The 14,865-nt window shown below is 43.3% G+C and overlaps 1 protein-coding gene across 1 annotated transcript in view; it reads right to left on the bottom strand.

The window, feature by feature from the left end:
• Positions 1–14,865, bottom strand: part of ehd4 (EH-domain containing 4) — a 35,313-nt gene that overhangs the window by 19,065 nt on the left and 1,383 nt on the right. Inside the window, exons 2-3 of the mRNA XM_034195309.1 lie at positions 11,374–11,550; positions 5,435–5,532 (exon numbers count right to left, since the gene is read on the bottom strand). Coding sequence (XP_034051200.1) covers positions 5,435–5,532; positions 11,374–11,550 — 275 coding nt within the window. The remainder of the gene's footprint in view (positions 1–5,434; positions 5,533–11,373; positions 11,551–14,865) is intronic.

Below are 14,865 nucleotides of genomic sequence, written 5' to 3'. Positions count from 1 at the left end.
GGTAAGCCTCGGCGACCGAATTACCTACAGAAAAATAAACAGTGCAAACAATGGAATTGGATTAGAATGGGAATAACCGCCTTCTGTCTGTTTTGCGGACGTTCATGCTGTCATACGGTCGCAAATATCCAACCGTATAACAGCATGATCATCAGACACAACAGGGTTATTCCCTAAATGTACACCACATGGGCTTTTCAATATTAAATTCTAATGTCCACAAAAGCTGTAATCTGGAGCAGATCCAGATCAATCTTTGTCAGTCGACAAAAGATATCATCCTACATAACACTCTCAAATATGAAAGAAATCTGGTCAATGTTAAAGATAGGGATTTTTCCAAATTTCCAAGACTTTGCCCTATGACCTTGAAAACGGAATCAGTTTCTGCCTATCAGAATATGAATCTTCAGTAAAAATTTCATAACAATATATGAAAAAGTGTGGGCTCCAGGCTGTTCACAAACAAACAGGGTCGAAAACATAACCTCCTCCAACTTCATTGGGCTGCGGTTGTGCGGGGGTGCATTACCTAAGGTGCCCTGACACTTGCACGCACTTCATTGCGACGATCCCACCACTGTGTTCCCAGCTGGATGTCGCGCTTTGTTCCACTGGATGCCACGCATTGTGCACTGGGCACTGTGTATATAAAGTAATTATTTGGTAGCGGATTAATCATTTTCTATCTGACTCCAGCTGCTGCTTTTATCGTGTGTGCACTTAATGAGGTGGAGAATGTATTTGGAAGAGTCTAAAAAGGTAATTATTTGTCATGTTTATATTCTAATGGCTTGGTAAAACAGTTGCATGTTCATTCCTTCTTGTGAGCAGCAAGTAACAGTATGTTCATGATAGATTTAACATCTCGTTATAGTCGATCAGACGAGCTGCGCTTTGATGCGGTGCACTCACGCAACCCCTCGCATGCACACGCAGTGTTTTTTGAATTGTTTGCAGAATGTTCACGTGAAGGCCCCTAATTAATGCCTGATGGAGATTTTGAACATTTCAAATTTTTCTTTGTGCACGTGCACGAAGCCATGCACAGTTTACAATGGTTTACAAGAATTTGAGAAGAGTTTACTCTTGTGCACGACAAATGCCAAATCACAACAAAGTTGCCTCAAGGCGCTTCACAAAAGTAAGGTCTAACCTTACCAACCCCCAGAGGTCTTAGAGTTCCAGCAGAACAGCCTGTAAACACTGAGTCAGTGATTGTACTGATGCCAGATCATTAATTGATCTGACATTTCTCAACCACTGTTTAACCTACATTGTTACTTTCCTGCATAGACTGGGTGTTGGACTGGATGATGGACTGGGTGTTGGACACCAGAGACTTTACTCCTTTTGTTGGTGAAGAAGGGTTTACTGACCTTGACATTGTGGGCGATGCTGTGATCTTTGTGAAATCAGTGAACACGCTAAGCGCAGAGAAGCTCAGTGAGGAAGTGGGTTTGTGATGGTCCTGGATCCAGACTAAGATCCAGGCTTTCGCTGACTTTCTGGACTCATCCATCAGAACTGTGTCTGTATGTGCTCAAAGTGTTGAACTTGTAGAGACATTCACCAATCTCACTAATCATGTTCATGTCTCTGGGTCCTCTGCTTCTGAGATCCAGAGATGGCTGGGAAGATCCTATGGCATCATGAGGACAAACGTCTTTAGTACCAGGTGTCTGTAGAGGATCCTTGGATCCCGCTGGAAGGACTTTGTGAGACTGAGATGAGGAGTTCTGTATGATGAGGACACATCAGCTATGACATTACAGTGACTCTGGATATGATCCACCATTCAGTGCTGAGACCACCAGGACCAAGTCCAAGGATGTGCCCACGTCAGCTGGCTGCAGCAGATGGATTGGTACCTTCGGGAGATGGGACTGGTTATCAGGACCCGGAACAGTTCTGTGTGTTGGAACGGAACTAATTCAGTGTTTTCTCATGAGGCCCGATGGATATGTGCTGCAGTTCCACCTGCACGCCAGCAGCAGGAAGCAGAAAACTCAAATAAATGACATAAGAAAGGCTGTGTTGACCGCGAGCATGAAGGGAGGAGCCAAAAGGACTGTCAGTAAAATCGACCATGACAGGAAAAGAAATAATGATCAGGGATGTAAACAGAGCACATAAACGTGCTGTGAGCACATGAACAAATGAGAAAGAATTCAGCTTCTTCCAGCTCATTCTGTGACGTCGGCCTGTGGACACGTTCAGGCGGAATTCAGCTGCACAAACGCTTCCAGATGTGGGAAACGCCCAGAAACACTTCCTGTCAGCCTCAGCCCCGCCCACTCAGCCGGCCAGCATCCTTCATTCACAGCGCTCCGTCATCTGACTGTGCTAATAAAACTGCACGCTTCAGCGCCAAACAAACACAGACAGACAGACACAGACAGACAAACACAGACAGACAGACAGACAGACAAACACAGACAGACAGACACAGACAGACACAGACAGACAGACAGACACAGACAGACACAGACAGACAGACAGACACAGACAGACAGACAGACACAGACAGACAGACAGACACAGACAGACAGACAGACAGACAGACAGACAAACAAACACAGACAGACAAACAAACACAGACAGACAGACAAACAAACACAGACAGACAGACAGACAGACAGACAGACAGACAAACAAACACAGACAGACAGACAAACAAACACAGACAGACAGACAGACAAACACAGACAGACAGACAGACAGACAGACAGACAAACAAACACAGACAGACAGACAGACAAACACAGACAGACAGACAGACAGACAGACAGACAAACAAACACAGACAGACAGACAGACAAACACAGACAGACAGACAGACAGACAAACAAACACAGACAGACAGACAGACAAACACAGACAGACAGACAGACACACACAGACAGACAGACAGACACAGACAGACAGACACACACAGACAGACAGACACACACAGACAGACAGACAGACAGACAGACAGACACACACAGACAGACACACACAGACAGACACACACAGACAGACAGACACACACAGACAGACAGACAGACAGACAGACAAACAAACACAGACAGACAAACAGACAGACAGACACACACAGACAGACAGACAAACAAACACAGACAGACACAAACACAGACAGACAAACAAACACAGACAGACAGACAAACACAGACAGACAGACAGACAGACAGACAGACAGACAAACACAGACAGACAGACAGACAGACAGACAGACAGACAAACACAGACAGACAGACAGACAAACACAGACAGACAGACAGACAGACAGACAGACAAACACAGACAGACAGACAGACAGACAGACAAACAAACACAGACAGACAGACAAACACAGACAGACAGACAGACAGACAGACAAACAAACACAGACAGACAGACAAACACAGACAGACAGACAGACAGACAGACAAACAAACACAGACAGACAGACAAACACAGACAGACAGACAGACAGACAGACAAACAACACAGACAGACAGACAAACACAGACAGACAGACAGACAGACAGACAAACAAACACAGACAGACAGACAAACACAGACAGACAGACAGACAGACAGACAAACAAACACAGACAGACAGACAGACAGACAGACAGACAGACAAACACAGACAGACAGACAGACAGACAGACAGACAGACAAACACAGACAGACAGACAGACAGACAGACAAACACAGACAGACAGACAGACAGACAGACAGACAAACACAGACAGACAGACAGACAGACAGACAGACAGACAAACACAGACAGACAGACAGACAGACAGACAGACAGACAGACAGACAGACAGACAAACACAGACAGACAGACAGACAGACAGACAAACGCAGACAGACAGACAGACAGACAGACAGACAAACACAGACAGACAGACAGACAGACAAACACAGACAGACAGACAGACAGACAAACAAACACAGACAGACAAACACAGACAGACAGACAGACAAACACAGACAGACAGACAGACAGACAGACAGACAAACACAGACAGACAGACAGACAGACAGACAGACAAACACAGACAGACAGACAGACAGACAGACAAACAAACACAGACAGACAGACAAACACAGACAGACAGACAGACAGACAGACAAACACAGACAGACAGACAAACACAGACAGACAGACAGACAGACAGACAAACAAACACAGACAGACAGACAAACACAGACAGACAGACAGACAGACAGACAAACAAACACAGACAGACAGACAGACAGACAGACAGACAAACACAGACAGACAGACAAACACAGACAGACAGACAGACAGACAGACAAACACAGACAGACAGACAGACAGACAAACACAGACAGACAGACAGACAAACACAGACAGACAAACACAGACAGACAGACAAACACAGACAGACAGACAGACAAACACAGACAGACAGACAGACAAACACACAAACAGAGACAGACAAATGTCTTTGATTGTGGAAGCTGAAGATGGGATTAAAGACATTACGGTTCCTCGTGCTAACGCTTGCCATGTCATCAAACATTTGCTAATTTCAGATCCTCTTTTTGGAAAACGAGAGCAGAACAGCCTGCGATTCACAGAACAAAGATATCAGAAGAACAGTGGACTGGAGCTAAAACACATTCAGTTAGAAACCAGAACCCCATCAGGTCCATTGGATCCACTGACAAACCTCTCCGTGGGACATTTAAAGGAAGGTTTGGGCAGATGGCAGCACCGGGTCAATTCACTCGTTCATTTGTAACTGTTACTTTGATGTTCTCACGTGTTGATTTCTGCAGGCTGAGATTATTTCTGAGACGAAGGTTAAAAAGCAACAACATGAAATGATACTAACAAACAAAACAACCAGGAATCAGAAATATTACCCCAGGTTCTGGATGGCGACCACCGAGGCAGACGACCAGTCCATCCCCACCTCTCCAAAATAACCATGTACCTGCTGCAGCCAGCACGCGTCCTCAGACGGCGTTTCATTTTATTTGAGTGAAAGCTGAAGTTTTTTAAAGTTCTACCAAAATGCAGCATTTAAGGCAGAAGATGAAACTGATTGCACACATTTTTTTCATAAATGTGAGATTTAGACCTGAAAACACCTCCTTTTCACCGGTTACACGCCCACTTCCATCTTTCAAGAATCATTAAGCCACGCCCTTTACCGTGACCACTCAGTAACCACAAAGGGAGGTTTAATGGGAGGAGCTTAAAAAGGCGATAAGAGTTCAGATCCCATTTTGCCTGGTTTAATATGCAGCAAGAACCCTGATCCAAAAAAATTAAATTAAAAAGTTCACTGAGGATCCAAGAACACAGACCAGGTGCTACTGGAAAACCCAGATTCAATGGTTCCGACCCGTGTCAGGCTGTTGACACAGGTTCAAACCATGTGACCTCATATTCCAGAGTTCTTACCTCTGCTGATCCGCTGTTTCTCTCCGGACAGGATTCCCGGTGTGTCGATGACGCTGATGCTCTGAAGAACCTGATTGGGCATCTGAGAGCAGATGAACCTAAACACACACACACACACACACACACACACACACACACACACACACACACACACACAGTCAGGTCCGGCAGCATCCACCATCCTACAGAACAGTCCCAACACAGTAAAAATCTGATCCAACCAACCCACTCTGTCCAACACAGGTGCTCAAAACTCAAGAACCCAACAGCACCCCCCCCCCAAAAAAAAGTTCTCAGAGCATCAAAACAGAACAATCCTCAAAAATCTGTGAAAAACATGTAGACACACTTGTGTTACAGAGGTTTGGAACAGACGATTGGACCAAACACGTGTAGATTCAGGATCAGTCCTGAGTTATATTTTTATAACCTCTTAATTGGGTTAAGTGTTCTTTGTACATTGTGGAACAGCGCCCCCATCAGCATGCAACTAATGGCAGAGGACCAGAGGGACCCCGGCAGAGGTCAGCACTCTGAGTGCCCTCAAGTTCTGTTTCATAATATGTCAAAGTTAAAAATGAAATAACACCTAGAATTCATGCAGGGGTCGTGGTGGCAGCAGACAAAGCAGCTCATCCCACACTTCCCTGTCCTCAGCCAAGTCCTACGGGATCCTGAGGCATTCCCAAGCCAGCTGGGAAAAATAATCCCTCCAGCGTGTCCTGGGTCTTCCCGGGGGCCTCCTCCAAGTTGGACGTGCCTGGAAGACCTCCCAAATGAGACGACCAGAGGTCACCTTCACCAGATGGTCAAACCACCTCAGCTGGCTGCTTGCAATGCAAAAAAGCAGCGGCTTTACTCCGAGTTCCTCCCAGGTAGTCCTACCACCGCAACACAGACCCGGATAACCGACAGAAAATGAATGAAGGAGAACTCATGCACCAAATAACACCAAAATCCCGGCAAATATGAACATTTCTGTAGAAAATCAGATGAAAACTGTTTTGAGTAACATGGCTCACAAACCTGTGATTAGAACCTGAAACAGAAACTCTATTAATTTATTAGAAATAACCTGACATGTTGCCAGTCAAATCACATTTTGAAAGCAAAATGTGAGTGCATTTTGAACAATTTAAAGGGGAATTTTGTTCAAGTAAAATTTTTTACAGAGAATTTCCCACTTAGATTTCATATTTATCTTAATCTGAGTGAAATCCAAAAATCAGCACTGATGGTGAAATAAATTAAGAGCAACTTTTTTTCCAGAAGATAAAGTGAAACAGATTGTGGAGTTCTGCAGAAAAACAAATCTACAATAAATAAATTTGGTCTGTGTTATGTTTGTTTTAATAAAAACAACTTTTCTATTTCCCTAAAATTCTCTCATCAGATCAAAACGATGATTATTGATTAGGAAATAATCCTGTTGTGTCTGATGATTAGTGGACGTTCATGCTGGATTTGACGGTCGCCAATTGATGCGTCGCCAGTAAAACGGATATTTGCGACCGTAATCCAGCATTAACATCCGCAAATCATCAGACACAACAGTGTTATTCCCATTCTAATCCAATGCACGGTCTAAGTAATTCGATCGGCGAATCGTGTGGTGTGGTCGGCTCGTCAAAGCTTACTGTAGCAACAGCGTGTTCATGCCAAACTGGAAATTCTGTGAGCAGACCCACAGACTTCTCCATCTTGTCAGCTGCATTGAGTTAAATCCATTAAATCCACGCATTTCGGGATCGTCGTCGCTGCTTTCTGTTGGTCTCAGGTGACAGCGTCATTAGTGACACCTGCGCAGCAACACGGTCAGTGCACAGAGTAACACATCAAATGTGAAATGGTTTTAATATTTTGCCACCATCCACGTAATATTTTATGGTCTGTAATCTCACAAGATTAACCAATCAGATTTGCGGAAAAAATGTAATTGTATTAGAATCTGTAATAACAACTAATTTCTTTTTTCCACATGGTTCAGTGGTTCTGATCCGGTTCGGGACCTGTTTTTCCTGTTCAGATTTTTTTTTTCCTGTTCTTCCCTTTTCAGATGACAGAAATAAAAATATTTTACTTGACAGAAGAAGCTGGAAGTCAAATGAGAAGTGTTTAAAAAAGGTCGCCTGCCGAAGGACTTTGTTGTGACAGTTATGATTAATAAGCAGATTTCCATTGTTTCAGAGAGGAAGGACCAGCTCAGATTGCAGAAGTGAAGCCGAAGAGGAAAACCACCACTGACACACCTAAAATAAAAAAAATAAACATCCTGCAGAGAATTACAGGGTGTGGGGGTGGGGGAGCATGGCCACCGGTCACAGGCTGGGGAGGCACAGCCACCGGTCACAGGCTGGGGAAGCACAGCCGCCGGTCACAAGCCGGGGGGGCACAACCGCCGGTCACAGGCCAGGGGGGCACAACCGCCAGTCACAGGCCAGGGGGGCACAACCGCCAGTCACGGGTTGGGGGGACAACCAACAGTCACGGGTTGGGGGGCACGACTGCCGCCCACAGGCCAGTGGGACCAACCCCTACCCACAGGCAAGGGGGGGCACAACCTCCAGTCAGAGGCCACGGGGGGTGCAGTGCCAGTCACAGACTAACTACATGGGTGGGGCTACAGTTTTTTGTCAACTAATGCACATAATATATGTGCAAATTCTTTTAATCTCTCAAAACTTTATTTGAATTCTAACAAAATCAACAAACTCGTTTTCATGCTACCCACCTGCTAATGCCGGTAGAAAGCCAGAATTTTCTGACCCCAAAACATTCTAGCAACACCAAATGTCTGAATTAACATTATTACTGTTATGTTCACGCAAAGATTATCCTTATTTACGCGGGCTCAGAGAACACTTTATTAGGAACACCCTCATCTGTCAACTACAAACGTTTCTGAAAACGTTTCTTTTTCTGCTTTACTTAAAATATTAAAACATCAAATAAGCAGCTCACTGTGAACTTGGGGTCCAAACACACGAGGACGCTGTGTAACAGACAGCTAACTTAGCAGGCAGCGCTGCTGCTAGTTAGCATATACGTTACAGCAGTAATAAGAGCAGCATTTGTAGTTTTACTCAGAATGTTCCAGCAGGATTTCATAATAAAGTTTTTATTGTTTCGTCTTTTTGTTCCTGCAGCTTCAAATCAAAAGCACAAAGAAGAAGAAAAAAGAAAAGCCTCATTGGCCAGATTTCTCGCCCATCACCGCTTTTATAAAAACTTCCCAGAACCTGGAAGTGGCTCCTTGACCTCAGACTGACACGACGAGTCTACTCAGGTCATGTTTAAATTTAGCTGAAACACTTCAGTTCCTAAAAGCAGATTGTTTATGTTAGCGTAGCACCAGCCTTCCGTTAACCAGGAATCTCAGATCCTGTTGTTTCCAGGGGAAGCGTGCATGTGTCACCGCCCCCACCAGCGGCTCAGGGCCATTAATACATTCTGCGCAAACACGTGCTAGCGTTAGCATCGCAATCTGATGTAGAATTCAAATTCAACTAAAACTTGTTTAAGTTCTTTGAACCAGATCATCTACAGGTTTGAATTCAAAATACATTTTTAATCATTTTCCCCTCAAAGGACTGAAATTAACAGTTAATCTGTAATTAATAATAATAATAATACATAAGTTTTATATAGCGCTTTTCATGACACTCAAAGTTGCTTTACAGATAAAAACATGTAGACAGTACAAACACACAAAATAAGGATAAACAGGACAGAGGTAGGAAGAAACAACAGAGCAATAAAAGACAACAAAGAGCAACAACAACAACAGATCTGGAGGGAGGAGAATGATGGTGGTTGATGAAAATGGAGAAGCAAAGCCTTAGGTGTTATACGTAGTCTGGAAAAGGTGGGTCTTGAGATAGCGTTTGAAGGTTTGCAGTGAGTCAGACTCTCGGATGGCCAGGGGAAGGGAGTTCCAGAGGGTGGGGGCGGCGATGGAGAAGGCTCTCTCACCCAGGGTGCGGTACTTGGTCTTGATGGTGGGGGTGAGGAGGTTGGCATCCGAGGAGCGTAGACGGCGAGGACGAGAGTGGCGGTGTAAGAGATTGGTAAGATACGAGGGAGCAAGGTTATTTAGGGCTTTGTAAGTGATGAGGAGAATCTTGAAGTGTATACGCTGTTTTATGGGAAGCCAGTGGGGTTGACAGAGGATGGGGGTGATGTGTTCTCTGGAGGGGGAGCGGGTAAGCAGCCGGGCAGCAGAGTTTTGGACATATTGCAGTTTTTGAAGAACATTTGAGGGAGGCCATATAGGATGCTATTACAATAGTCGAGTCTGGAGGTGATAAAAGCATGAATTAGCGTTTCAGCTGCTGAGGGCAAAAGGGTGGGTCGAAGGCGTGCTATGTTGCGGAGGTGGAAAAAAGATGTTTTGGTGATGTGGTTTATGTGTGACTTGAATGAGAGTGCAGAGTCCATGTAGATTCCAAGGTTTCTGGCCAAAGGGGAGGGGGAAACAGAGTAACCATCGATGGAGAGTGAGAAATTCTGGGAGGTGTGGAGAATGGATTTTGGGCCGAAAATGATGATTTCCGTTTTATTGCTGTTGAGTTTGAGGAAGTTTTGGCTCATCCAGGTTTTAATGTCAGTGATGCAGTTGGTGAGGGTGGAAAGGATTGCAGGAGTGATGGTTTTGGTGTTTATGTAAAGTTGAGTGTCATCAGCGTAACAGTGGAAGTTGAGTCCATGGCGGCGGATGATGTGGCCAAGTGGGAGCATGTAGAGGATGAAGAGAACGGGGCCAAGAACTGAACCTTGTGGAACTCCATGTAGGACAGGGGCGGTAGAAGATTTTTGATGGTTTATGGCGATGTAGTGGGATCTGTCAGAGAGGTATGAGTTGAACCAGGAGAGGGCGGTGTCGGTGATGCCAATGGATTTCAGACGGTTGAGGAGAATGGAGTGGTTGACTGTATCAAAGGCAGTGCTGAGGTCGAGGAGGAGGAGGATGGTGAGGGTTCCAGAGTCAGAAGATAGTAAGAGGTCATTTGTTACTTTAAGGAGAGCTGTTTCGGTGCTGTGATGGGTTCTGAAGCCCATCACAGCCCATTCTGTTTTTATTAAACATAAATAAACCTATTTATGACTTCTTAACACAAACAGACTTTTCACATTTTTCTACCAACAAATCAAAATCTGAAGATAATTTCTTTTTATTCAAAACCAGTAAATTACCTCAAATTGATCTGTATTGTCAACATGTAAACTAGACGATGTAAAACTGGATTATCGATCATTAACTCCAACCAAAACCTGACTGAAGTAGTTTATAAAACATTTTCAAAACAATGTACCTTTCTGTCAGAACCAGTTCCAAACAAGATTATGCCTGTTAACCACATATCTGGTTTTTCATCTCTTTTTGTTCATCAGTTTATAAATGAAACTCTCTAAATTAATGAGACATTAATACATGTTCTTTTTTCTCTTTTAAACCAGGTAAAAACATTCAAACAGGACTTATATAGAGTTTAAATACATTTCAAACTAATGTGAGTTTGAAAAAAACTAAGGTTCTTCACATGCCAACAGAATGTTCAGCTCGATTTTAATAAGCAACAGCGGCCTATAGTGGCCTCCAGGACCCTGCCACTAGCAAAAAAGTTTCTGAAGGAATTCAACTGACCTGTTTGATTTTATTGTTGTTTAAACAAGTGAACCTGGACCAAAATCAGAGGTTCACTGGTCCTCATCTGGATCTACCAGAACTCAGAATCCCAGATCTGAATAGGAAAATGTTTTTTTATAGAATAACAGAAATCTGTACTGCTTTAATAATCCTGTTTTTTTTTTCCATACTAATGGAAACGTTTACTGACGAGTTATTTGAATGCAGTTAGTAAGTGATTGATTCAGTCGTTAGGAGTTAAATCCAAAGTGGACTTTGGTCAAACACGCTGGTTGCATTTGTGTGTTCTCACCTGTTGAGGAATGCGTTGCCAAATGCGTTGAGCTTCCTGAATGGTTTCTTGGGATCAACCACCAGGGCATTGCCGGGGACAACGCCCTCGTTCTCACCGTACATCACTGCAATAAAGCCATCGGTGGTTGGCTCTGGGCCAATCCGCATCCCCGGAAAGTCCTGTTCCAACAGATACCTGTGGCGAGACAAATGGGAAATAATTAAGTCTGATCAATACATTCATTGAGGACATCACACAGACACACCCATTTCACATCATATGGCATGGCTGGCTGGGATATGGATGGTTCGGTCCCTCTTTGAGGACCATGTCAACAGATCCAGTGGACTCAAACCTAACAGGATGATAATAACTCCTAATGTTGACACTTCTGTGTGTGTTTGGAACCAAAAACAACAAAAACTTAGTGAAGAGGTAATTTACATATCAGCCACTCCCTGCCACGTCACTGCCAGGATCCACCTTAACACCACAACAGTGTCTGCCCCCATGTGGCGCTGAACACATGACTATTTATTTATTTTAATGGTGACTGGTATTTATCCCACCATGTCTCCTGGGTTGGGGTTTCAATCCTTTTACGGCTCATGTTTGGAGTTTTAATCCCATCACAGGTCCTGCTTGGGGTTTTAATCCCAAAATAGGAAAAATTAAAAAAATATGAATTTAAGATGTATTGATCATCACAAGTGGTCATTTAAACGTTACATTTATTCATATTTACATCCAAAAACAGTCATCTCCTGAGAAATGAAGCTTTTGTTTGTTTCACTTCCTCTGTGAGAAACGCTGACACCTCCCATGATTCACAGCTTTCCTCCTGTTTCTGCAGACGTCTGATAAGACGAGCTGTGAGTTTGTCACATGAGTTTATGAAACAATTTCTGCCTGACTGAGACAGCTAATCTATCAACGCAAACTGGATCAATACATCAATACATTCTTTGTCAAGCACCAGGCTGACCCCAACGATTAGGTTTATCATCAATGAGCCAATCAGGTGGCAGAGCTGGTTGTCCTGCAACAGAAAGGTTGTTGGTTTGAGTCCCTACTACCACAGACTGAGTCTGACATAGAATCTGAAGAGTGAGTGTGAGGAGCTGGAACCTGGATCAGTGTGAGACTGTGTGGGCGTGTCTCTGTGACATACGTCACAAACATCCAACAAGTCCTTTCAGGTCTAAATATTGATTATTTCTGTTTCAAAACTCGGAAGGCGATGAGCTGAAAATATAAAACAAACTTTACAGAATACGTCTTAACTACAAATACCTCTTAACTAACTTAACTCGTATAATATTATTTTTATTTTCAAATCTGTTCTGAACATTTTAAAAACAAAATACTTTCAGTTAAAACCTTGAAAACAACTTAATTTTCTCTGAACCAATTAATTTATTAATTGGTAAGAATAAATGTAAAGTTCATGAGCTTTTTTCGATAATTAAGAACAATATTTCATTATGATTGTGTCGAGTTAAGGAGATGCAGGTCTGAGCCCACAGCAGCTGAAAAACCGGTGTCACCAACCGAACGGTCCCCCCTAAAAATCGGTCCGCCCTGCCTTCACTGTGCATGCATCATTAGTTCACTGATTCACTGATTATCACCTCGTTTCTGCTTCAAACTGCCTCCAGTCATCATCCAGCTCAGCAACAGATATCTGAAGCTTTTGTACAACAATCATTTCCACATAAATTCAGCATTATTTTATCATAAAAGACGGAGGAAGCGATTAGAGCGCCACAGCTATACGAGCTGCTAGCTGATGCATTTGAAAGTGTCACCAAGTATTGCCTCGTTTCTGCTTAAAACTGACTTCAGAATGATTTAAGTGGTTTAACCTTGTCATGTGATAGTTAATAATCCCATTAATCCATTTGATCACTTTGGGTGAAGAAAGTCAGACTCTGAACTCCGAAATGACGCAGGCGCAGTGGAGGCAGGGGGGACCAATTTTTAGGGGCAGACCGTTCAGTCTGCGACACCGACTTCAAACTCCACACCTCAAAACTAATACAACAGAGCACCACCTACAGCTCAGTGCAAAAACAGCACCACCTACAGTTCAGTGCAAAAAAAATAAAACAAAGCACCACCTACAGCTCAATGAAAAAATAAACAGTGCTACCTACAGCTCCTGTTTTGTTTGAGGTCACATGGTGGATCTGGTTTGGAACCACATGTTAATTTGGCAAAAGTCTGATTCTAGACGAGCTTACTGATGCAACTCCACATGTACATGGACACTGAAGTACAGATGACCTTTGAACCCTGGACTTTCTCCCTGTGAGGCAAACATGCCACCATAATACATGTAATTATAATTCACATATTAACATTTATCGATTTATTTATCTGTGCAAATCAAAAACATTGGGAGAGTGTGGAAAATGTCAAACTAAATACATAAAATAAGGACTTTACGTACATTTCCTTTGACTTCTATTTCATTAGCCACAGTATAAACTCAAGAGATTGTATTTTTTTCCCTGATCAACTTCATTTCATTTCTTTATTTCCATCCATTCCTGCATTTCAGGCGTGCAGGGTCGGTGGCCAAGTGGTTCGTGCACTTGGTCTCCGTGCGGAAGGTTCAAACCCCACCCCTGCCACATTTCTCCATCTAATGTGGAGTTGCGGCAGGAAGGGCATCCAGCATTAAACTTGTGCCAATTCAACATGCAGATCCACACTGGATTTACTGTGGTGACCCAGAGTGCAAAAAAGGGAGCAGCTGACGGGTCTTACCTGCATTTCAAGCCTGAAACATATTCCAGAAACTCTAAAGCATTTACCATGTATTAATCTTGCCCTTCCTTCTCACAACATGAAAAAAATATTTTGTGATTGAGAACACCAATCGAAGACTGTCAGGTGTTACTTTGTCACATTCTTCCTTCAAACACGTCTAAAGGTGTCCAACAGTACAGGGTCATCATTATTGCATTTGTCATTTCAAAATTCTCCACCCATTCTCCGTAGGAGACAGGTCAGGACTGCAGACAAGCCAGTCCAGTACCCATCCGCTCTTCTTCTGCAGCCATGCATTTGTAATGGCGTGCAGTATGTGGTTTCTTTTGTTGTCTTGTTGAAAAATGCATGGACGTCCCTGGAAAACATGTCTTGAAACCAGCCTATGGTGCCCTAAAAGCTCAATATGCCTTTCATGTTTCGTGTTGCTGATAACAGTCTGAATGGTCCTTTTTGTCTTTAGTTTGGAGCACACAGCATCCATTTCTTCCCAAGAAAATTCCTGGAAAAGCTATTCTTCTGACCACAACACGTTTCCACTGTGATGGTCCAACCCAGATTCCTCTGACTCATGAGAGGAAAGGTTAACATCACGCTTCTGTTTTGCACAGTAAAGTTTTAAGTGACATTTGTAAAAGTAATTCTGTATATTAGTGCTTGACAAAGTTTTCCCAAATTAAGACACTGCCCATGTGGTTATATCAGCTATTGATGAATGATGGTACTTGATGCAGT

This window comes from Thalassophryne amazonica, chromosome 19, assembly GCF_902500255.1.
Source record: "Thalassophryne amazonica chromosome 19, fThaAma1.1, whole genome shotgun sequence".
In the NCBI taxonomy this organism is placed as follows: Eukaryota; Metazoa; Chordata; class Actinopteri; order Batrachoidiformes; family Batrachoididae; genus Thalassophryne; species Thalassophryne amazonica.
Note: the sequence above shows the minus strand (reverse complement) of the source record. Positions and strands in the feature narration are given on the sequence as shown.